Below are 25663 nucleotides of genomic sequence, written 5' to 3'. Positions count from 1 at the left end.
CGTTTAGAAACACAAGTCTGTACTGAAAGACCTTTGTATTATTAAGTGTTGATGTATAACGTGCTTGTCTGGAGATCAGGTTCTCAGCATAAACAGTCTTTAAAAAGATAAAAGTTAGAGAGAGAGAAAAAAACCCAACTCATTCCTGGTTCGCTGCCGATACAATTCCACCTGTTGACAGCTCTTTTGGCTCAGCGGCTTCAGAACGTGACCTTCAATAACGTTAGCATTCACGCGAAACTTTATCTACGGTCTACTGCGCGCTGCATTGATGTAACAACACATGCGCTTTCTACAATCATCACGCGCGGGTAAAAAAAAAAAACTAAGCCCCCTGCATTAACGCCGATTGTATAGAGACCCATGCAGCTCCAGCCTGAAGGAAGCAGAGCTCGGCTGCACGTCGGACGGGGTTGACGCTGGGAAAATGGACTTGGCACCGACACTACGGGCCCTGGATGGTCATTGCAGGAAGGCGCACAGCAGGCAAAGCGGAAACAATGTCGCCTGGGAGCTGGGCAACCACAAGCATCAAACAAATGCACGTGAAATGCCAACTCCGGTCACTCCTCACTCTGGGGGACAATCTCTGCGTAAAGAGGGAATGAGTGAATAGCGCCGTGTGCGTATTACGTGCATGCGCACATGCACAGTGCTTTTTGTCAATCCACTAGCCGGATGAGGGCCTTTCCAGGCAATGCAGGTCATGGGGGTTATATGGTCATACTTCATCACGCTGGGCAGTGCAGGTTGCCGAATGTAGGGTGGTGGGGGGGGGCATAGTACAGTACAATATATTTTACCTCACTGCCCTCTGCTGCCCACCTTGTAGGCCCGCAGCTAGCAACAACCTCTTTGGTGGTCACCCACGCCAGACCTACATTATAACGATACTATATTGGGAATTAACTAATTAATGAGGTCGGGGGTAATTTTTTAATACGTCAGATTGTTAAACGGCAACAACCCATAAACCATTGCCCATAACAACCATACACGTACATGTGTTTCTTTTTTTCCAATGGCAGATATAACGTTTTTATACCGTAGTGAAAACATGGTGTAAACTGGAGACCGCGTGTTTATTCCCACAGGTGTGTCTGCCACCTATTCGCAGCGCATCACTGCCATTGCCTCCCCCGCTCTCCCGATCGCCGGCGGAGGGTAGCAGATCCCTTCCCACGCTGGGGCTCTCCGATCCCCACCCAAGGAGTCGGGCGCAGCTGCCCAATGTGCCAGTGTGGCTCAGGCCTCCTTCCATGCCGAAAAAATGCTTCTCACCCCTTCCCGAAATCCATTCCAAAACTTACGCTGAAGCTAATTCATCCGCGGTTGGCATTCGGCGATTTTGCGACACACCTGAGGACTGTGTTACTAACAAGGAGAGCGCCGATTTTGTGTCGCCAAGGAAGAGCCACTTTCAGGGTGACGAAGTCAACGTCAGACGTTACAGAACATTCCCGTCTTTTTCTCAGACGCATCAACCTCGTTTGTGGTCATTCGTGCCGGGCCGTGTCCAGCACATGAGGCCCACTGTCACACAAGCATTACTGCCAGGGAGAGACTTTGGTGTTCGTGCTACAGCACACGGAAAGAACCACCCGAAGGATTTCGAATCTCACCATGACGACGAAGGGACAAAGACGACTCCTAAACACGCCAATGTTGAACACCGTGTGAGTGATTACAACGGGTCTAAAATTCTTGCGAATGATGCGAAAAACCACGGTCCGCAATTGAATCAAGATATGACGAAAACATGCTTAAATAGCAGCGCGGTGAACGAGTTAGTGCCGATTGTACAGGCACTCCACAGCTCAAGTAAAGCCATAACTCCAGCAACAAAACACGAAGACGCAGAGACATTGTCAGAACCACGCGATCATTGCTCAGGGGAAAATGTTCAACGTCGTAAACCTAATGGTTGTCTTAAGAATGACTCCGTAACTGTGGAAGATAAGAGTGAAGTGTGTGAAAGCCATCAAACCCTGTGTTCGCGAAAAGAAGAGGTGGACACTGAACCTGTGAAAACGGAGTTAAATGCAGTGGTCCTACTGGGAGTGAACTCGGCTGTGTCTGCAGGGATAAAAGTGGTTGATGTCAAGAAGAGGACTTACTTGTCATCGCACACTGACGATGTGAAAGCCACTGCAGTGAACAGAAGTGTGTCAGTGAGGAACAGATCCCAGTGTCAGCCTGCAGCCATTTCCCCTGACCTCATAGAAAACACAGTGGACAAAAATAAGCCTTTGAGTTACACGGTTGCTTTTTCCGGTCATCTGTTAGCAACTACAGAACGGGCAGTGCCAAAGGAACAATTATTCGTCGGCAAAAATAAGTCAAAAGAAGCGACTCCGATCATGACGACGCACGTGCCCACTCCACCGCTGCGGTGCAGCTGCCAGCATTTCTGCCACCCTACAGAAGCGTCAGAGACAAGGCAGGAGAGAGGAGCTGGTGTCACCAGTGGAGGGAATGGCAGAGACAGTCTCGTTAATGCGGAAAATGAAGATGGAGCCAAGGTGTCCCAGAAGCCAGAGTCACGTGCAGAAGTGGTAGGGAGTGAAGCGAGGCCAGGTAAGCAGGGTGGACCAAACGGAGAGGCAATTTATCCGCTCATAAGAGTGTGGAAGACAGAGATTGAAGAGTCTTTGGTGAAAAATGCGGTCGATGTAAATACTTCCTCAACGAAAAATGCTCTGAGAAAGGGGCTCAGAAAGACGAGTAGGGCAATTTCCTCGGGCGTGACAGCTGAAAAATCTCATAAAAAATATACAGTCAAGCATCTTAGAACGCCAATAAAATCTCCATGCCCATCATCACCTCAACACGAACACATCAGCCCCAACATACTCGGCATTCCAAGGGAAGGAATGTCCCAGGGCACGCAGGTGACCAAAGCTCGTTCTGCAAAGAAGCATCTTGCTCGACACTCTGCACTGAAATTAAAGCTGCACGACGACAACACGCGGGCAGCCTTGAACTCATGGAAACCCCACATTTTCTTGGAGAAACTTGGCCCGCCCTCCATGTCTGCCGTCGACTTTGCGAAGCTGAATTACGACGACCTGTTCTCCGAGTCTGCTCGCAAAGATGTGCAGACTCCAGCCATTTGGCAAATGTTCACAGGCGCCGTGTACGTTGCACGGCGGCAGACGAAGCCTTTGCAAGGTCCTGTTCGGCACCCCCGCTCTGTGTCTGCCGGACAACCCAAGTCACCAGCTAACGCTCGCCCACGTGGCCGAAATGTTAAGTTGCACAGCAATGAGGGCCGTGCCAAGAAGCTCAAGCCCAAGTTGGGCTTTCCTTCCAGACAAAAGGGGAGCCCAGCGCGAGCCGAGCAGAACCACGCGAGATCTAAAAGTGTCGACACCAATGGGGAGAATAGAAAATTAGGCGACGAGGGGAGAGAGGACTCGCGAGAAAAAATACCCGTTGAGCAGGAGCCGCCTGCACGGGACAAACCACAGCTGCTTGGCACTCTCAAGGAGGACACTTTTGAAAATTGCAGAAATGATTTCACTGCACTCGCCTTACAGACGTTCAAGAGGGAACCGTTAATTGAAAAGCCAGATTGGCACACATCAGGTTCGCAAGGTGTTTCGGGGGCAGCGAGCCTCAGCGATGATGCTACACAGGATCAGACGATCACTTGGATCAAGGGAAACCGGCTGGGCAAGGGGGCCTTTGGCACTGTGAGCATCTCAACCCCCACTACCTTTTCATTTATTCGATACGTAAAGCTACCCGGAAAACAAATGTCTGCCTGATAGTTGGAACGTTTTACCATAATAATGTTATAAAATGTAGTATTAAAAAGGTAAAACTGATTGGAAAACTAAAAAGCCAAAAGGCATGAGAAACTGTGAATAAAAACAGGTTTAAAACATCAAGGATTTACTTTTACACATTATTTGTATTCCAATGACATTAGATATAAATATTTCAAAAAGGAGTCCTGTATTATAGGCGTTTTCATTGATCTCCAACAGGTGTTCCTCGGGCTGACAAACCAGGGCAAGCTGATTGCCGTGAAGGAGCTGGAGCTCAGAGACGCCCAAAGCGCGAACGGCAACCAAGGTGGACAAAAGCAGAGCGAGCTGCAGAAGCTGCAGGATGAGGTGGAGCTACTCACCACCCTGCATCACCCCAATGTGGTCGAGTACCTGGGCACGGAGATGGAGGGAAACCGCTTCAGCATTTTCATGGAGTTTGTGCCAGGCGGAACGGTGGCGGAGACGGTCCGGGGGTTTGGGCCCCTCGGCGAATCCGTGTGCCGTAGCTACATCGCGCAAATGACCCGCGGGCTCGCCTACCTGCACGGCCACGGCGTGATGCACGGCGACGTCAAGGGGAGCAATGCGGTGATCACGCCCGCCGGTGTCGTTAAGCTCATAGACTTTGGCTGCGCTCAACGGGTGGCACTGGCACTCAGCTGCCACGAAAACGGGGGCCTGCACTCTGTGCACGGCACTGCCTATTGGATGGCTCCAGAGGTGATCAACGGCACAGGCTACGCACGCAGGGCCGACGTCTGGAGCCTGGGCTGCACGCTGCACGAGATGGCTGTGGGTCGGCCACCCTTTGCCGACATGGCTCCCATGGCTGCTTTACTCCACATTGGCATAAGGAATGGGATTATGCCTGGTCTGCCTCAAGCTTTTTCCAAGGAGGCACAAGAATTTGTGGAGCAATGCTTCATCAGGTGAAGATGCGTGGTTCTCAGTAACACACTCGCATTTGTGTAATGATGGTTATGAAAGTGTAGGTAACTGCAAACTCGCCGGTCTAAATATTAAATTCTGAGTAACTATGTCTTCAATCAAGTATCCCAATGTCAATTGAAGGAGAGCCTTCTCAAGTTACCTTACCATATTAAAATCCAATTTACAGTACATAAATTATTAATTTTATATCAGCTCGACTGAGGCTATTTTATTATTTTGAATCAAAAGTACCATTGCGTATACAGGAAAATGTAATGTTGAAGGACAATGTTACGTGTTCCATTTAGTGATACAATAATAGGTGTAAAGTGATGAGGGTAACATCTTTGGCTGTGATTTCAGGGACAAGCTGAAGAGGCCATCCTCCCAGGAGCTTTTGAGTCACCCCTTCATCTGTGAGGAGCCGTGTGCCCGGTGAAACAATTGAACGTCAATGTATCTTCGTGTCGCCTGTGCTCTTCACGCAGAGCATCATTTAAGACAACAGCGTAGTCGTCGGCATAAACTCAACTGCACTGTTTAAACACAATGCACCGGAAACATCCAAGTGTCATTATGAAGAGGACCGCTTTTGAACAGAACAAACATTGAAATGGACAATGCAAAATTGTTTATTTTCTTTATCACGTGCAGCAAAAAAGCAGTTTTTTAATGCAGTTTTCAACTATACATGCCTCCGTGAATGATTAAAATGTCAAGGTTTGTTTGTGGTTGTAAAGAGTTCAGGCCATTTGAGACCTTACTTCTTAGCACTTGACAAGTGGATCTTACATCTAGTTTTGCAGCGGTCTGATGCACATTTTATACAGCGATTTCATCTGAATTGTCAGGAACCCAACATTAAAATGGTTCATACACAATGCCTTCTGAGGCATCAAGCATTTTAAATTGAACATACATGTAATGTACAGCCATGTTATGCATATCATTATTTGTACTTTATTTAAGGTGGAACTAAGTAATATCTGAAAATGTATTATGATACATGCACTGCAAGTACTCTCAATTGAATAAAATAGCATTTTAAAACATAGTATGTTAATTAGTTGATTTTGAATGCCCACATTGTGTAACTATTATTACGCTTAGCCAAAGGTTTACAGTTGCCTATTGATGACTTAATTATCATGCACAACTGACCGCCAAATCTGTCAGCCTTGCCAACTGTGATTTCCACAGGACAAACCTCGTTAATCTTGTGCAGCAGGTTCTAAACTATAGGACTTTCTGAATCGGGAAGATCCACAACTAAGAAGCGTTCGTTAATTCTGCAAAATAATCAATTCAGTAATTCAGTTCTGCATGCTGCAAAATAAAGGCATACCCACACGTTGAATACAGATTCCAAAATACAGCAATCTAAATTCCAAAAATGCAAGCTGAATTTGCAAACATCTTTGCTCAATAGCACAATCTGAATTGGTTTTGACTTTTATGATTGTGTTCACAGGGAGGAATGTGTAAATTAGCAACCCTAACCCTGTTTACCATCTTTTAAGTCGACTTTAATCATGTCCAAAGGGTCACGTCGAGCAATGCACCTTAAAGCTTTTGCATCATACAGTCCAAAAAATGCAAACAAACGTATGCATGTAAACGCTGACTTTGCAATTATTATCATTACATACAACCGAACATTAATTTAATTCAAAATTATGCTTATGCAACATTAATTAGAATTAGTTTAAATGAGCATTTACTCCCATTTGTAGTTTTGATTCTTTAAACCAGGCTGAAATCTGAAGTGTTTCCAATGAGAAAAAATTGTGGTGGCATGTAACGTTTTATCAATTTAAAAACGTTATGTTGTGTATGCAATCAAGGAGAGTTTAGTTTACCAAATATGATGTCCAAGATTGATGTATACAAAAAGAAATATACGACAGCTTCAAAAACCGCGAAGACGGTGGGATTTCACGACTCATTCTTGCATGTCGAAGTAGTCGATGACAGGTTCATCTTTCGCCACTGCTGGGACATCCGACGCCGGCTTTTCAAGGCTAAGGGCACACAGCCAGAGAGGGCCAGTTATGACTTCGGCAGTCTAAATTACTCAGGCAGAATGCTATACATAGCAAAGCATTTGGCCACATTCAAGCAAATAAAGTATTAAACCAATGCACATGCATATTAAGTGATTATGCAATAAGGCAAAAGCCTGGACCTATAAAGATTTTGAAGTGAATTACACCCACATACATAAACCCAGTAAGGCGTTAGAGTTTTCTGTGTACACTCACCGATTTGTGTGGTGTGGTATAGGGGGAGGAGGTTTGGGTCCCAGCTCCCTCTCGATCAGGGCGCACAGGGGTGGGCTTGGGTTGCACGACTTCCCCCTACAAAAAAAAACATAATAAAATTGTATCAAATGTTTTCAGGGAAAAAGCTGAGGTAAAATGTGAGGAGTTGGAAGGGACTCTCAATGAGAGATGTGGCAGATCGCCAGAGGTGGAAAGCATTTAAAATGAACACCAACTGACAGTTATGAGGATAACCGAGTTATGATAAATCAGTGAAGGTAAACTGAAAGTTGACACCAGACAGAAATTCCGTGTGCAAGCTCCATAAATGACCAAATATTCAAAATGACCAAATAGTCCTATTTTTCCCATCCTTGGATGAGTTTCTCTCCGCATTTTATGCGGGTAATGTAAACTTAACAGAGACGCGACAAGAGATCAAAACAACTGGAAAGCGGAGGTGTGGAGAGCACAGAACATGGGGGCCTCGAGTGTTGGCAAGTGAAAAAAGCCCAGCAATCGCACAGGGAATGGTAAGAGCAAGGGCAGCAGACCTGATGGCCGTGACGACAACGTTGCGCTTGGGCTCATTGTCGTAGCTCAGACTCTCAAGCGCGTAACTCTCGGCCAGCTCGTGAATCACGCGCCGGTGGTCACGGTTCATGGGCGGAAAGCAGTGGCTGCGACGTGCGTGTTTGCCCTGTGCACAAAAGCAACCGAGAGGCACTTAAAACACCAGGGGGGCCCGGCAGGTGACTGTTCGTACCTCCAGGGGCCTCAATAACAAGGTTATTCGGGTCGCACTCGAAAATATATAGCTGTAAAAAAAAAAATCACGTTATGTTTTGACAATGATTTAACATGTGAAAAAGTAACTTCTTGGATTAAGTTTTGTCGTTTTTAAAATGTATAACACACTAGCTTCATTTGACGAAAATAAAGAAAACAGTTATTCTTGAACGTCTGCAGTTGAAAATGAAAGTGAATGAAGCCGTTCTTCCCACCCACCTTGTTTGTGGCTTCTACCAGATTGCGTATCTCGTCTTCTACTCCACGCACAAACTTCAAATCTTTCCTGTAACGCATAACATCGCTCTTACAGCCACTACATGGGAAGGAAATATGAGAATGTGGGTCACTGTTATCAGTCCATCGTACCTTTGGTTAAACCGTCACGCGAGTTCATTTTCTGTACTGCCATTATTATTACACTGCTCTCAGAGAAATGTTGGTTTTATCGTGAAGCCGCCCCACCGCTACCCACCTTTCCTCCCCTTCCCCAGCCCCCATTACTACTACCCACTCACGCTGCATCACTCAAAATAAGCTTTCTTTATCCCACAGTTGCCAAGTCTCGCGGGAAAAAAGTGGCACCGTCTTTAAAAACATGTCCAGAATTATTATTTCGCATGGCTGATGTAAATGCGGAGCAACAACTACAATTTAACATTCAGGTGGTCATGCCAAACAACCGCATCAGGAGCAGCGGAGTGTATCACTGTGATGTCTTCTTCAAATCTGTGGATCACGCATTGCATCGTAATATGTAGTACAGTATCTTCTGGATGGCCACTGTCGCACACTGGAGAGTATTTTTTATTTTAGATTTGTGATCCATGGATGTGGTAGCCACTGGCATGTCGGGCATCCCAAGATGTGAGTATCCTGGAGCGCCAGGACATCAAGTCCGTGTCTGGAGGAAGGGGGCGAGGGCTAAAGATAGAGGGGCGGGACCTCAAGAGGAGGGGGTGGGGCCTCAAGATAGAGGGGCGAGGTCTCAAGAGGAGGGGGTGGGGCCTCAAGATAGATGGGCGGGGTCTCAAGAGGGAGGTAGGGAAAAATAAACCCAAATCTTCAAATAGAGAAGTGCATCAACCATGAACTTCCTTGATTATTTAAGGAAATTAAAGCATGAAATAACATGTCTTGCAGGGAGCAAAAACGTAATGCCGCAGATGTGGCTGTCGGCCAACTCGTTATGAAATGTTTTGTCCATGTGTGTCAAAGTAATTTAAAACGTAAATATTTCAATGCAACCTTTCATGCTTTATATACTTTGTTCAGCCAGCCTTACATGATTTATAAAACGTATAGATACTTTTATTCATTTCCATAAACATATGAGCTATTATTACTCCTGCAGTGAAGGAAAGCACACGGGTACTATTAATAAACATTACCTGGCCTCTTCCTTCAAGAAGTCAGAGTATTTCATGGCAGCTGCTTTGTTGAAGGGGTTGGTGGATGGATCAATGTTCAGGGCCTCTGCCAGCCGTCTGGAAAACAGAACAATGAATAGCCATGACAAATGTTCGAAAATGAACCACCAATGCACGTAACGACTACACAACAATTTTTCCATAGGTTATTATGTGTAGGATATAATACGCAAATAATAAATGTATTTCACCTGTTTCTCTCCAACACAGCACACTCTTCTGTACATTCCAGTCTGTCAAGAAACAAAAAAATTATCACTGCAAGAAAACAAATATATAACAATGTTACAATATTTTACAACACCATACTTGTGGGAAACATTTAAAAGGAGATGGTTTTTCTCGAAAGCGTAATTACAACACTGTTATACACCTTGCATACCACGACATACCAGTGAATTGAATAAGATGCCTCTTGGAATTTTGCATCAAACTTCCACAAATACTTGGCATTGTTTTCTAGGTATGCAGTGGCATAACAGCACAGCTTGCAACTAACAATTATAAACCACTTGTCACTTTAAAATATATATGTAACCAAAACATTAAGAATGTGTTCATTTAATGGAAGGAATCAATTGGGTTGTCTTTCTTTAAACGCAGACACACATGCAATGTTAACTTTAACTTATTTGACCAAGTACTGCTGGTGAGCTTTTAGAATTAGGAAAGGAGTTGGGGGGGGGGGGGTTTGCAGGGGAAGGGTAGGCGGGAAGGGGGGGTAGGCAGGGGGGGGTTAGCACGAAGTATGGGAGCACTCCTATTTTCCAGACACTTGTAATTAAATCAAGTGGGAGATGGCCACATGACATAATATCCTATTGTAGAGGTGCACATCTGGTAGTGAGATGAGTAAATTTAGTTGTTTTCATTTATTTTATAGATTTTTTTTTACCTACGTGACTTTACCAAAAAAAAGCACAAAGAGTATGAATCCTTGCAGTCGCGAACGCTTCAAATCTCGAAGTGAGATGAGAGTTGTAGGGATTCTACTGCGGTGCACTCTTTCTTTAAGTCTTTAAGTGTGATAAACAAAACACCGTGTGCACCTGGACTGCTGAGCCTCCTTCTCAGTCACAAGTTTGGCGAGCTCCGTGCACTCTCCCATCTGCATGTCCGAGAGCTTGCTCACCAATGCTATTGTAGCAATTCTGCAAAGGTAGAACAACCCACAACCACGGATCCACAAAGTTGCACATTGTTAGCTTCCCATGTCGCAAAAGGTTCGTTGACAGGTTTATGAAAATGAATAAAAACACCTCAAAGCATACTCCACGTTAATTTGTTTAACAGTCCTTACAATCAAATCACAGGCTACATGTAAAATTCCAAAAAGGCATTCTAAAAAAATATGATCTAATAATGCTCGTTCAGATTGACCAGGGATTGTTTTTGATGAGCGTTACCGATTTGAAAGAGGAATATCAAGTCCCAGCTGGGTTTAGAGCCTCACCGCTGGTAGGAGGAGGACGACTGTGAGCAGGGAAGCTTCTCCTTCCTGTGACCGCAGCTGCATTGCAGTGTCACCTGCGGGAAGGCGGACGCGCACATCAGCTCGCTGCAGCACCGACCTTGCACAGGCATCTTGCATGTATCATGTTGAATTTCTTTCGCACCATACGTAGCCAGCCGTGCAAATCGGTGGTGCGGGGGAAGGACAAGAAACTAAACACAAAAAGTAGTTCTAAAGAAAAATGAGTTTTCAATTGCGATTTAAAAGTGCATAGCTCCAGTGGCTTCCTACTATTGGAAGAGCGTTAGACGGCCGCAGAAGCGCATTTGAAGCATGCGATGCAGTGACCGTCTTTGTTTAATGGATAGCCAAAAGCCACTGCAAGGATGACCAGAGTTTGCGTGATGGTTTATGCTCCTTTACGAGATCAGCAAGGTATTGTGATACAATCGTGGCAAGCACTTTGTGCGTAATGAGTTCGACATTATAATCTATTAAATCAGCATTTGCGCCAGTAAATTCAAGTGGGCACACCGTACCTCGGCTTTGCATGAGGTCCTGGGACACGGCAGCCCAGGGTGGCATACAGAGCCACAAGGGTGGGCACAGCCTGACCGAGGGATCGTGCAGGGTTGACCGCACCCCAACACGGCAGAAGGCTCTACATCCGGTTCTGCCAGGACTCTGGGCACACACTCTCCACGGTGGCAGGCCTTGACACACTTGTGGTGTCCGCACGGTAAAGTCTTCTGGCAGGGCAAGCCACATGAAATCTCCCGCAGGTAGCATGGGATATTACGACGTAGCTGCAGTGTCAAGCAGGAAACAAAACAAAAAAGCATCACTCCATTTGTTACTTGGTTGGGTCAAATACAGTGCTGCAATTAGCTTAAATTGATTATTAAAGGGAGGCTCAAGAAACATGGGAACAAACCTCATGCTTGCCTAGACACCACCTCTCAACCAGGTGTGTGCAGGGAGGACACTTTTCATCACTGTGGCACGTGTGGTACACTGAAACGAGAAAAAAATCTATCACAGCTGCAACTCCTTGTGGTTAAACGACTGCCACCACCTGTCATTAGTAAATATATCTTACTCAGAGCAAGCAGTGCCTCAGTGAGCAGAACTGTAGACTCACCTGGATGATCACAATCATGCTGGCGCGAGCAAGGCTGCTTACACTCGGGTGGTTTTGTGCCGCATGACACTGGGGGGAATAACACCTCAGCTCCGCAGTAGCACATCAGCTCCTCAAAGCCTGCAAAGCACAATAATTACATATTCTGCTGAAAAAATGTTGCAATTTTCAACACATTACACTCTGTGTTAAGTTTGTTATCCTTCGCCCGCAACTCTTGATCCGCATGGTTGGCTACATACGGTGAGAAATAAGTTCTACATACATACTTAATGTAGTGGAATAAAAAATTGTTGGCTTCATCAACTTTATATTCATAAGAAATGAGCAGGAAAAAAAAACTTCAAGTGACACGGGCGGTAAACCCAAGCAAAAGGCAAGAGAAACCTGCACTGTCAATCACGCGCTACAAAGACGATGAGAATGAGGTTGACAATGATAAAGCACACAAGGACCACCATTACTGAAAAGTATTAAGATCTCTTTGTTGGTGGCCACTTTGCATTACAGTTTACGTGATAAGAACACTCATTAAAGCAGAGGAGCAATGGAATAACACATTACGAATATCGAGGCACTGACTTGCAACAACTAACCTGAAAACTGCTTATGTGTTCACTACTGCACGATGCATGGAAACACGCACTTGTCTGCCAGCATGACTGCCAGTTGCTGAGATGGCAGGGCTCCTCAATGTGTTTTTTACACATCCATTAATGTTAAATCACTGTTCCACAAATCTGTGTTCCTTGGTTCATTCGTAAACCCACAATCAGCTTTGAACTTTCATTAATTTCTTCACAGATTTCCGATAGAGGCGCATTTTTTTCTCTCTGTTGTTTTTGTATTTACCAACAGATTTCTATACTGGGAAGGACTGAAGATTCAAATAAAAACGACCACATAGCAAATGGAAAATAAAACTCACGTACGGATATCAGTTATTCTCTTTGGAATGATAAACAGGCTTGGTGTGATCGGAAACGGTTATGTATTGTTTACTGTGTTAGCGTGCTTATGTAAGAAAAAGTGTGTAGTCTGTGGACATTCTAACGGGGAGCCTTGTGGCTCTCAAACCTGGCCATCTGCACCATAAAAGATCGTGACAAAGAGGCTGTGGTCTTTACTGATGGTCGGCTACAAAATGTTCTTGTGCTTTGTAGCCTCAAATCGGTCCTCGAGTCTGTGGTTCACATTCGGGCTCGGATTCTTTCTGCACGATGCATGGAAACACGCACTTGTCTGCCAGCATGACTGGCAGTCGCTGCGATGGCAGAGCTCCTCGCACTTGTGCAGCTTGCACGACAGCATGCGACCACATATCATAGGACACGCGTGCTCGGGATCCTGCTGGGAATGGGGGGGGGGGCAAAGGGAACAGGGGCTTGAGAGGGACGGACTTGCTTAAAATTACATCACTGCGGCCCCATGCCTTCATGGGTGTCCAAAACCAGAAGACTCGGCCGAGAATAAACTTCATGTTTTAGGATATGAAGCAAGTGATATTCCTGCATTGATACTTACTTGAAAGTCAATTACAAACTACAGCGACATTTGCAAAAGTGACTTGTAACTTTCAGAACTGTAGCAATTCAATTGAAATGTATTCTTTCTTTGTATAATTTTTAACTATTACTGTTATGTTTTTCCGTGCAACATTTTTTTTTATTTGAGTTTATGTACGATTGCTTAATTTATCCACCTATAAGAGTTCCTCTGTAATTTTCTGCCATTGCCGATCCAACTTGGGCTGAACACCTGTGATAAAGTGCTTTATAGCTCATCACGTTCTGGTCTCTAACTGAAGAATAACATATATTTATAACCATTTCCTGATGCAATTTCTTTCATATAAATTACTTAAAACGTTGAATTCCATTTGACAAACACATACACACCAACGGACCCTTTCAACAGACTTCAGATTTTATGCATGACAGTGATTGCACCGAGCCTCTGGGTGTCACCGACGTCTGAGCTGAAGGGATTGCTTACCACGCAGCACACTTGGTTGCATTTGTGTCGGCCACACTTTCTCTTCTTGTTGCACCGCCTGTCGCAAATGAAGCTCAGCCCTTCTGCAAAACAAGTCATCAAGTCACACGCAGCTTCTTAATACTTCTCCACAAGCTGAAATTAAATTCTTGAAAGAATTCAGCCTCCATTTTACACACAATCATGATTCACAACACATACATAAGCTTTTGTAAACCTAATTTATATTTGTTAATCTGTCATTAACTTAGTTTTTTTACTTTACTCAGATCAATGAGGGAGATTGTTTTACATTTATAAACTTTAAAATGTGTGTTACTTGCAATGTATACAGTGCTTTGTGCAACACACTAATCGCCATGAGCCATCTTAAATGTACTTCTTTAGTAAGCATGGCAACATGCACATGTTTGGACAACCCGACCTTTAGGATTAATACTGGTTATTGAAGAATTATATTCTTGGTTCTTTCGGTAATATATGAATCCCTGCAGTCACGAAAGCTTTAAATAAAAAAATATTAAATAATTGTTAAAACTTTTGCTTTATTCAGTTATCACTTTTCAACTGAACTAAATGTCATATGTAACTTGCACTTATATCCAAGGAAAATGTACACAGCACCAAAACACAGCCTAAATGTATCAAAGTAATGAGGGCACCTTGCGACTGCTGTGGACACCGAGGGATAATCAGGTCCCATCGGCCACACAAATGACCGAAGAAATTGAATGTCCCTCAAGCACAGCGTTCCTATGGGTTTCCATTGTTCCAATTAAAATGTATCGTCTTGAGTGGGGTCAGGAGTAGGTAAAGAACCAACATGCTATAAAATATTCGTTAAAAAAAATATGTATAACCAAAAACCTAACCCATAAACAATATGTATGGCTTGCAAATAGTACAACAGGCCAAATGGGGTTTGACATGACTATATTTTGAAAAAAAAAGTTATTTTAATGAAAACCAAAGCATTTATGTCACCTAAACTAGTTTTATCTTGTGAAATGTGGTGCTACGTTATAAAGCAGCTGTATTCGGGAAATACATACTAATTGTATGTATGAAGCATCTCCTTACGCCGAAAGGTTTCAATTTTTTGGCTCAAATGCTTTCTGCATCATACCGGTCAACCCATACGGTTTACCGGCATTTTTTGACAGGGAAATTGGGATTTGAGGTCCATACCGTGTACAGCTCTTTCACTACGGGCACATTTTTGGGGGTTTTTTGTCCATTTGTTTGTGTTTCTCCCTTATGATGGGACTTTGTAGGATGAACGTTAAGATTTACAATGGCACGGGGTGACCAATACAGTCTGAATTGGTCAGCAATAAGGTAGGCACTCATACGGGGTATACAGGCATGCTGCATTGAGTAGCCATGAGTAGATAATGCTCTCAAATATTAAGTTATTATTTTATTTCTGCACTGAGTAAATAAAAAAGCTGTTTTATATGCCGTTTGGTTTCACATTTTTTTAGTCTATATTACACCAATATTCATATATATTGCACTATATTTAACTTGTTTAAAAATATATGACACATCAACAATGTGTTTTTAACACATGCATTAATGTTAAATCATTGTTCCACAAATCTGTGTTCCTTGGTTCATTCGTAAACCCACAATCAATTTTGAACTTTCATTAATTTCTTCACAGATTTCTGATAGAGGCGCATTTTTTTCTCTCTGATGTTTTTGTATTTACCAACAGATTTCTATACTGGGAAGGACTGAAGATTCAAATAAAAACGACCGCATAGCAAATGGAAAATAAAACTCATGTACGGATATCAGTAATTCTCTTTGGAATGATAAACAGGCTTGGTGTGATCGGAAACGGTTATGTATTGTTTACTGTGTTAGCGTGCTTATGTAATAAAAAGTGTGCAGTCTGTGGACATTCTAACGGGGAGCCTTGTGCTCTCAAACATGGCCATCTGCACCATAAAGATCGTGACAGACAAAGAGGCTGTGGTCTTTACTGATGTCGGCTACAAAATGTTCTTGTGCTTTGTAGCCTCAAATCGGTCCTTGAGTCTGTGGTTCACATTCGGGCTCGGATTCTTTCACTGCTACACAGGTCGTTGGTTCCAAGTGCCCGTGCCTTTTAAAAATGCGCTACAAAAGCAAGCAATTGATTCACATGTTTAACGCCATTGTCTTGGCTATCTTCCCAGTGGCCTTGCCCTTCTTCATTCCATTTTCCACGTCACAACTCACAAATGTAACTTTGGATAAAAGCAAGTACAGTTTTAGGGTCCTGCTTCTACAAGTTTCCAAACAAGACTTTTAGGCTTGTTCATGGTAAAATCTTCATATTCTTGAAGGACGTCTCCACAATCGTTTTGATGGTTGTGGTGAACGCAGCGATCTTGCACATATTATGCAGGCACAGGCAGCAGGTGAGAGAGGGCTGTCTGGTCTGATTAAAACCATCACAAATGAGGTACATTCTGCTAGAGTTATCATCACTCGTCATCCTGTATGTTGTATTCTTGAGATTAGATATGGTCATCTCCGTGAATATTGCCTACCCATTTCTGGGACATTGAATAAAAGCTACAATGCTGCTCAAGAATGTGGTGGCTGCCTTCTATGAAACAGTCTGTCATTATGTGCTTGTGGCAGGAAACCAGAGTTTAAGGCATACGTTCAGACAATGAACATTGCCAAAGAATATTATTGCAGCAAGCAATGTTTTTGGTTACTCATCAAAGTGTATACACTATTTCCTTCAAAGTGTAAGTTTACATTGTGTTTCATCTCCATTAACATGTCATTGTCCATATATGACTCCTTCTGCTCTGTGATACATCGTCTTTTTGGTGAATGATAACTGAGAATTCATTAAATCATCATTGGTGTAAAATTATTCGTTGGGTCTTTCGGTTTAAATTTCATATTAACATGAATAATAATCAATAATAGTGAACCTATAAATTTTGACTTAAAACTTTAGTGACTGCAGGAATTCATATTCTTTGGTTCTTTTGGTAAAGTCACGTAGATAGAAAAATTATAAAATAAAGTGAATAAAAATAATAAAAAACAAAAAACACTGATGTAGACTGTAGACTGGTTCTTAATCGGAGTGAGTGTACTGGCAGTCTATAAGGTAGACTTATTGGTTCCTTCAGTAATAAAAAAAATAAACCACGACGTTTCAATCGCAACACAAGCGGTCGTCATCAGGAAAAGGGGGGTTAGCCTCTAAAGGCAGAATGTTTATATAGATTTAGAGATGGGCGTAGCCTAAGTGTCAGCAGCATGGGCGGGGCAGCTAATGTTAATATAGAAGACAAGCAACTACACCAATCAAAGGGCCGTCAGGTAATCATTGCACCTCGCTCCACATACCCACACTGCTGATGGTGGAGGTTGACAAGAAAAGACAAATCAAGTCATGACCCAAAGTGGTTGATGACATCTTTCCAATGATTGCTGAGTTTATAACCATCCTCACAGTTGAAATTGTGTCTGTCTGTATATATGGATGGCTTCATGAACGAATCTTTGTTGAAAGCCAGTAGGCTTGCAAAGTACCATCGTCTTAGAGAAATAAATTTTGTGCGAGCCAGCTGCATTAAAATAATGATCAGCCACGGCAGAAGTATTGGTCCTAGCGTGTTTGAAATCTGCCTTATGCTCAAGAACACGGTCCGAGACATGTCGTTTAGTTTCTCCAATGTAACTGCTGCCGCAGACAGCTTAGTTTGTAGACGCCAGGATATTGCATGTCAGGAATCTTGTCCTTCACAGATCGCAAATTTTATGTACTGTGTTAAATCGGACCTGGATCTTGTGTTTGTTCATGATTTTGTAAATCGTTTTGGTTACCCCTGCTATGTAAGGCAAGGTGATGGTTTTGATTGGATCCTCAGATGGCTCCTTCCTCACGGTGATGACTTTGCGGATTGTGTAGTCAGAATATCCATTCGCCTTGAGAGCTTAGTGTACTATTTGAGTTCACTGGTTAGGTGTTCATGGTCGGAGATACATTGAGCTCTATGGTGCAGCGTTTTGATGGGGGAATTCTTCTGGGATGGATGGTGATGGGAATCAGGTTTTAGGTAGTTGGTAGTATGGGTTACTTGCCTGCAGAGAGAATGGCTCATTGAGCCATCTGGCCTCTTTTTTATTAGGACATCCAAGAAAGGTAGCATGCCATCCTTTTCTACCTCCATGGTGAATATGATGGATGAGTGTAGAGAATTGATGTGGTTGAGGAATTGGTTCAGAGCTGGTCAGCCATGTGGCCAGATGACAAACGTGTCATCCACGTACCTCTTCCACAAAGACGGGCGTAGAGTGGATGCCTGGATGGTGTCCGTCTCAAATTTTTCCATGAAAATATTGGCTACAACCAGAGAACCCATTGGGGTGCCTTCAGTTTGTTTGTAGATTGTTCCATTCTAGGTGAAGTATGTATTGGTGAGGTAGTCTCACCAGGGCCGGTACATCACCATTCAACCCTTGTTGGACCAAATCTTCAATGATTGCAATGGTATCGGGCACAGGAACTTTGGTGAACAAAGAAACTACATTGAAACTAACGAGCAAATCACCTGGGGATAGTGAGATGTTTTTAATGACGATACCAGGTGAGCCGAGTTAAGTACAGAAGAGGTGGTCTTACCAGTGAATAGCTGCAAGGTATCAGACAGATATCAGGCCAGTTTGTAGGTGGGTGAGCCAATGGTGGAGACAATGGGACGAACGGGTGTACCTTCTTTATGGATTTTTGGTAAGCCATATAATCTGGGTGGTCTAGCAGCAGAAGGTTTCAAGGAAAACCGTTTGGTCTGTTCAATTAATGAACCTGAATCAGTGATGATACTGTTCGTTTTTGTAACGAGGCTGTTAGTTGGGATCTCTTTTAATTTTTGTGTAGCTACCATCATTAAGTAGGTCCTGAATTTTGTTATTGTACACGGTTTTGTCCCTGATGACCATGGCATTGCCCTCGAAGATTAATACATGTACAGTAATTTAAGCAACCAGCTCAACTGTGAAGCACCAAGTCAAATAAAAATGGAAAAACGGATTTATGCTTTTGTTTAAAAACTTACACGAACGTATACATTTTTAAATGTGCAATGCGTTTACACTAGTATCCTTTGCATATTTATTTGAGACCATGATACAAATGTACCATGGAAGAGAACACCAGCACACCCACAGTAAAGAAAATTATAGAAGGCCGTCTTGTATTAAGATAACGAATATTACCCTTTGGTCCATATTAAAAGCCCATCTAAAACTAACATTCAAATATTTTAACTCAAAGTCCAAAGCGATGCTCTGAGTATAATAATCTTAAAAAGGTAATCAAATGTAATACTAATGAACAGTAGTTTAATCCGCAAGACATCGTGTAATTTAAATGTGCAATAAATTACATCATGCAAAAAAACTATGTTATACTCTAGGGTTGATACAACAACCTTGATTGCATAGCATGTCAGAAGTAAAAGAATACATTATATCACCATTCGCAATTGAATTTAACATGGAAAAAGAGTGACCTGGACTTGATGTAGACCTTGGTAGTTTTAAGTATGTAAATTAATTGAAAATAAGCATACAATATTATCATGTTAGAAATAATGCAAAGTTTTTTTCTAGTTTAAATATCAAATGTTAATTTGCAATAAGATTATCAAATGATCTTTAACTTACCACTTTCTTGAACCTCCACACAGGGGACCTCCTACATGGAAAAAATAGTTTAACCTCACGTAGACAACAATTTGCCTTCTATTTTTGCAAATAGAACACAATATTTTGGTGAATCTATTGTTGCTTTTCCTGTAAAAACTAGACATTTTAAATGATCACATATAACTGGAAATATAACTATAAACATGTGTTGAGTTTCATCTAGCACAACTACACATACGGTGCAAAGCTGGCTAAACTACAAAGAACAAGTTACCATACGGCAGTGTTTCTTCCCTGCTTTCGGTTATATGCAACACATTACAATCATTCTCATGAACTCCTCAACATAATAACGGCAGCATGAAATACATTTTCAAGTGAATGAAAACAATCTTGCAGTCCTAGATGTAACTTTAAAATAAAAGTTCGTTCTGAACCAGACTGATGTTGTGAACTTGCATTCGTGTAAACTGATTAAACCTTTTTGTTAGAACAAAATGATAACTCATCACCACATGTTGTAGTATGTGAACCGTGAACAAGATTCTCATAATTTCCCTATGAACAATTAAAAAGGTATGGCCTCATAAAAAGGTGTAAACAAATGTTTTGACAAACAGCAGGTGCCCACCTTAGTTTTGCATCCACATCGACAAACAATGGTAGACACACCTGTGCATGGTGCACAGGGCCCCTCGTGGCATATAGCCGGGCAGGTATGAACCAGATCTGTTAACAACAGCAAACATCAACCACATATGAAAGATTACTACTATTCCATACACAGAGAACGACAACAAAGTGCCAGGTGGATTGTATGTAAACAAGCAGAGGCGTCACGAAATGGGGGTTTATAGGGAGTATTTCTCCTTATTACACCAACAGTTGTGCATTTTTAGAAAATCATGCAATTTACTCAGTTTTGTATTTGATAAAGTACATGAGTGACACAAATGGGCACTCACCCTGTTAAACAGTTTGCCCTTATGTTAAAGTGGCAGTGAGAAGTGACCGGGCATTCAACCGTTGGTGAACAAAACACTCCACGGGCACAAGCACACGCGCAATGTTAGTTCTTCTCACCATCTGAGCCACACGGCAGGGGCTTCCCGCACACATTGGTGCAAGTGGGCAGGGGGTCTGTGCAGCTCTTGCGCTCTGGGCTGCCCAGGTCGAGAAGCTTCTCCAATGATGTCTGTCCACAGGGACAGCTCCCAGCCTCCCCAGGCAGCAGGGGGCAGAGCCGGCAAACGCCTGGGTGGCACAACTCCTGGCAGCAATGGTTTCCACAAGCCAGAGGTCTGTTCAGTGACAAAGTGGAGAAAAGAGAGTAACTTTTATAGTCGCTAATGAGTTCAAAAAAAGTAGAAAAAAGAGAGATGTCAATGCCCATATTTAACAAACGGTTGTATCTGTATTTGAATTCAATTATGCATATTAACACCGCTCTAAAATCCTTTTCATTGATGTGAAAATAACAATCGCCACTTGTATACGATTTTTCAAAGAGTGTCGGACTGACCGGTTGCATGGCTTCTCGCAAGAGAATTCTTTAAGTTCTCCCCCACAGGGCACTTCTCTTTTGGTAGCTCCACAGTGACACACTGCCAGAGGTTGAGAAATATACACATATACAGCATGGATATATTAGAAATTATATAATGGCAACAAACATGAATAACTATTCCTGCTTATCATACCATATGCACACTTTCAGGCCTAACTTTATATTATCACAGGCTTTATACATCAATGTAGATTATTTTGTTTCAACTTAACTCACATATATTGGAAATAATTTTAAGTAGGCTTCAAAACACTAAAATTGTGCAGGAGCAATAGAAGTTATAATTACGTCTTCTGCAATCATTGTTAGAAGTCAAACCTCTTTAGAAAATGTGTATTATAAAAATGTTGAATGCCTAATTATTTATTATATGTCACAAAAAGTGGCAGTTGAGCAAGAAAAATCTAATTTGAGTTTCCAATTATGTTTCAGTTAAGATTGTAGAACACACCTTGTACCACCTTAATGGGGCATGATTCACAGTTTCCTGGATGACAGATCAGAGCACAGGTGTGCTTCCCACAGTTCAGCAGGTTGTCACAAACTTCGGAACATCGCACTCTGGTCGACTGACCACAACGCACAGACTGGCTGCCAGAAAACGCACACAGTAGAATTAAAACCAAACAGTAACAAAGCTTGCAATGCGAATCGGATAATACAAGTCTTCAAAGACAAAACCTATCCAGTTCCAATAGAGAAATGAAATAGCAAAGGGGTAAGTGTCGTACATTCAGGTGAGGAATGTTTATAATAATATAAATTTTAGATTACGTTTCTTAAAAGAAAAACAGAAATGCTTACCTGCTTCGGCTACATTCACATTTTTTGGTGAGGAAGGCAGGGCATGATGGACATGGGCCAGGATGACAAAGGCTACAGAACATGGAAACAAGCAACATGTTCAAGTCAATTATTCGGCATTCGACAAGTATAACACCACGCCAGGGTTGCATAGAAATTATTGTTTGTGTAGGAACAACACCTGCCAACCTACATGTTGCAAGGGTGAAGGCAGTCGCTGCCCTGCCTGTGCTTCGCACACATCTCTCCGCAGCTGTGTGGGATATCCGTCCGATTCCATTCAGGGTTGAGAACCTTGCCTGAATAAAACGCCACTATTTACTGTATGGAATGAGCCTTTATTGTAGAAAATAAATTCGCACGTAAGAGAGATAACACTTTTATATACAAAAATACATGTGTACTGACCACAGAAACAGCGGTAGTTCGATGGAACCTTGTCGGTAACATTCTGACAGGCTGGGCATCGCCAACCATCGCTCCCATCTACACATGTACAGGCCACAACAAAACATTTCACTAAAAAGACATGTAAACAAATTACATGGATTAAGTTGTACACGAAGTGTAGATGCGAGTTTACAATTGAAGCCTTTCCCATGAGTGGCAAGAACCATGTTTGTAAGGTGATCGAGTACCTTCAACTTTGGCAGTGGGTGAACGTGCCCACTTATTGACGCAGGGTAAGTGGAAGAGATGGTAGCAGTTCTGGCAACTCCACACAGCTGAGTGGCCACGTACCCTCTCACAACACACCATACACTCATATGTGCTGGCCATCAGCTGCTCGATTAGCAAACCTGCATGCACACGGTGTATATAACAAACTGATGCTACAGATTTTAAAAGGTCTCCTCAAATCCCGAAATGAGTATGTGGTCTTAAAATCACATACCATAATGGAAATGCACTTTCGAAATAACAGATATTCACAAAAATTATAAATTGATAATCATAAAAACGTTGAAATATATTGTAAATGTTGATATAAGCATAACAAAAAAATAAAATGTATCCATACACACCTGTGTGGGTCTCTTTTGACTTGTACACTTCAGGTCCTGGTTTTTTGGATTTTCCAGATTTTTTCTCAACATCTGATTTTTTCTGAATGCTATCTACAGGGTAATTGCTTCTTTTATGCACTAAATCTTTACCATGCTCTCTAGAGGGTTGATTCGTTTCAATTGATTCAGCTTTGTTGGCATTATCCAAAGGTTTTATGGATGTTTCTAATTTTAAATTAACTTTTGCTTCATCAGCTCTCTTTACAACATGGGGCATGCTTTCACTTTCATTTTCAGGTTTTCTGTTGCTTCTCCAATTTGCTTCAGATGAGCCTTTACCTCCTTTAAAGTCCCTTTCATATTTCTTTTCAGATCTGTTGTAATAATTTCCTTGCTGATGTGTATTACCTTCTGTTTCATGTACTCTCTGCTCTGACTCGTACATCTTTGACTTGGTTTTCTTGGAATACTGAGGTTTTTCATCCTTCTGTTCCAAATTAAAAACCTTGCCTACTTCGGGGCCTGACATTCCCCTATTTACTCGAGATCTGCCGCTATACTTATCATGATATTTTGGCCTTGTTCCACTTCCTGTGCCAGTATCTCCTGCAGCCTTCTCACATGAGGCACCCCGACTGTAGCTTTCACCTGCAACTTCCCCCTTGTGGTCTGTGCTGCTCTGTGCACCGACTACTGCCGCTTGTCCAGAATTATAATTTAAACTTTGGTGCTGTGTTCTGCCCGTAATGCCACCAACTTCATAATTTCCACGGGCTTTTCCCCCATCGGACAAAGGATCACCATATTGCTTTCTATTCCTGCGAGCATTTTGAGCACCCGGTTTATTTTCTGTGGGGTTCAAACTGCTTTTACTTTCTTGTTGAACGAAGGTGTCTGCATCACGGTTTGCCTCCCTTCTGGGAAACCCATCAGCAGCGTGGCCTCCTCTAGGATAGGAATCTTGTGCGCGGCCCCTGTACAGCTCTCGCCTAGGAAAGGGCCGCCGTGGACCGTCAAAGTGGGGTCTGACATCAGCGTCGTTGTCACTTGGCAAATGTTGATCCACATGACCAGAGGCAGTACTGATTTGACTTCCAATGCGCTTCTCGGCGACCCGTGCGTTGTCCAAATCTCCATCAAACGTGCGAGATCTGCTCTGACGAGCTGTGTCGGAATTTTTCTGAGCTCCTGTCGGAGGAGGGGGGCATGCTCTGCTGCTGTCAGAGTACTGGATACCCCATTGCGTTGGGTCCGATGGATTGAAGGCTGCTGCTTCGGGATTCAAGGAACCCATCGCCTAAAGAAAATGTATTCAATATCAATCTTCAGTAATTTACAATGCTTACACTTGCATAACGGGCCGACGTATCCAACGTAGAAAGCAAACGATCGCTTGAACATTTGCCAATTTTAACTATAGAGTTAACCGTATTTGCCCACTGCACAGAAGCAATTAATTTGCATCATTTACCATAATATCTAGCAAGTCAGTTACACAACTAGACATCAGCACCAGATAATACATCAGCTGTGAACATATTCATAGTTGATGAACAACTTCGTGAAGTTACATATTAAATGACGCGTCGTGCCGACAACGTTCTTACGAAATACACTCGTAGCACATCCAATCCTTTCCACTTCCACCTATATATGTTTATCTTTAATTTGTTGTTTATCTTTCATGATTTTGTTGTTTATAAAGTGAGGACAGGTCGTGAGCCAGGCATTCGGGCTGAGATAAGGAGTCTAGCCTCCACCGGTCAGTTGAATGAAACAACATCAAGTATAAATCTTGCCTTAAAGCTTTCGTGACTGCAGAAATTCAAATCCTTTGGGTCTTTCGGTAAAGCCACGTAGATAATACGTGACTTTACCGAAAGACGCAAAGAATAACATCAAGTATTTAACGCTTCACTTACACGACTTTAAATGACAAAGGTAATATTTATAATCTTGAGGCGTCTTATGCAACTGTAACGTAATCTCAAGTTTTAGTGCAACAATGTACACTATTTAACACACCGAACATGTCGCCGATTGCATAAACCACCCTAAAGCATGTTCAAATTAGATACAATTGAAGGGCAATCGCCCTTTGTACTAAAGCCACTTGCACAACGCACCTCGGTCAACAATTTCCTTAACGTGGGAACACAAGTGACCATTTCCCTTATTTTACTATGGGGCGGGCAGAAAATGTCCTACTTTAAACCGATCGAGACTCGACACGAAGGGAACAACGTCTGAACTAAAATGAAGACACTTGGTGAAACTCCCTTTTAACCCTCACGGTGTACGGAGAATCAAGTGTACCGCATTCCCGATTTTACACTCAGACGATCGTGACACATTCACACCGAGAATAAATCATCCCCGGACTCTCCTCCGATTTGCAACGCAGGAGCCCACCACCTTGCCAACACGGCCGAGGAAGATGACCCAGCCACCACCCCCACCCCGATGTTACACGGGGTACTGGGAAGGAGCCTCGCCGTTTTGACGCGGGGGTGAGGAGAGTGAGGGGGGCCCGGCTGGATCGAGGCCTGGGCCTCCCTCAGCCCAGGGCATGCCCGCGACGCGCAACTCACCCCCAACGCGGGCAGAACGCGACACCGGCTCCACCTTACGAGGCTCCCACCCCCCCCACCACCACCACCACCACAGGCGTCTACACGGCCCGCTGGGTTCCCCTGGGTCTCCCCGGGACTCCGCGGTTCACCCTGTCCACCACCACCAACCCCCGCCGCCGCGTGAGGCAACTCCGCTGAGCCCTTCTCGCCTGGACGGGACTTCCCTCGTGTCCCCGACGGACGAAACCAGCGAGCGCGATGACGTCA

General features: G+C 43.2%; 2 protein-coding genes across 7 annotated transcripts in view; one reads left to right on the top strand and one right to left on the bottom strand.

The window, feature by feature from the left end:
- Positions 1-5758, top strand: part of MAP3K19 (mitogen-activated protein kinase kinase kinase 19) — a 9604-nt gene extending 3846 nt beyond the window's left edge. For 2 of the 4 annotated variants that reach the window (XM_032961556.2, XM_032961535.2), the window contains exons 4-7: positions 358-541; positions 1095-3695; positions 3993-4705; positions 5070-5758. In XM_032961556.2, the coding sequence (XP_032817447.2) occupies positions 358-541; positions 1095-3695; positions 3993-4705; positions 5070-5145 (3574 nt within the window). In that variant the 3' untranslated portion in view covers positions 5146-5758. The remainder of the gene's footprint in view (positions 1-357; positions 542-1094; positions 3696-3992; positions 4706-5069) is intronic. The other 2 variants (XM_032961565.2, XM_032961574.2) reach the window with 2 other exon arrangements.
- Positions 5323-25663, bottom strand: NFX1 (nuclear transcription factor, X-box binding 1). 3 transcript variants are annotated; one of them, XM_032961499.2, is made up of 24 exons: positions 25415-25663; positions 22842-24120; positions 22455-22616; positions 22225-22302; positions 22010-22115; positions 21817-21888; positions 21464-21603; positions 20968-21049; positions 20529-20746; positions 20077-20174; positions 19464-19494; positions 13776-13858; positions 13019-13130; positions 11781-11900; positions 11574-11653; positions 11179-11445; positions 10640-10713; positions 10236-10337; positions 9378-9419; positions 9148-9243; positions 7976-8042; positions 7522-7667; positions 6968-7063; positions 5323-6727 (listed from the first exon to the last, which is right to left on the bottom strand). In XM_032961499.2, the coding sequence occupies exons 2-24, from the start codon at positions 24115-24117 to the stop codon at positions 6649-6651; spliced, it is 3627 nt and encodes a 1208-aa protein (XP_032817390.1). In that variant the 5' UTR covers positions 24118-24120; positions 25415-25663; the 3' UTR covers positions 5323-6648. The 3 variants fall into 3 exon arrangements, with proteins under 3 accessions (XP_032817390.1, XP_032817399.1, XP_032817407.1); XM_032961508.2 differs by having other exon boundaries at positions 13019-13127; positions 25415-25662; XM_032961516.2 differs by lacking the exons at positions 13019-13130; positions 13776-13858; positions 19464-19494; ... (8 more) ...; positions 22842-24120; positions 25415-25663 and adding an exon at positions 12427-12997.

The sequence above is a fragment of the Petromyzon marinus genome, chromosome 2 (assembly GCF_048934315.1).
Source record: "Petromyzon marinus isolate PM22_M1 ecotype Great Lakes invasive population chromosome 2, UKy_Petmar_22M1.pri1.0, whole genome shotgun sequence".
Classification (NCBI taxonomy): Eukaryota; Metazoa; Chordata; class Hyperoartia; order Petromyzontiformes; family Petromyzontidae; genus Petromyzon; species Petromyzon marinus.
Note: the sequence above shows the minus strand (reverse complement) of the source record. Positions and strands in the feature narration are given on the sequence as shown.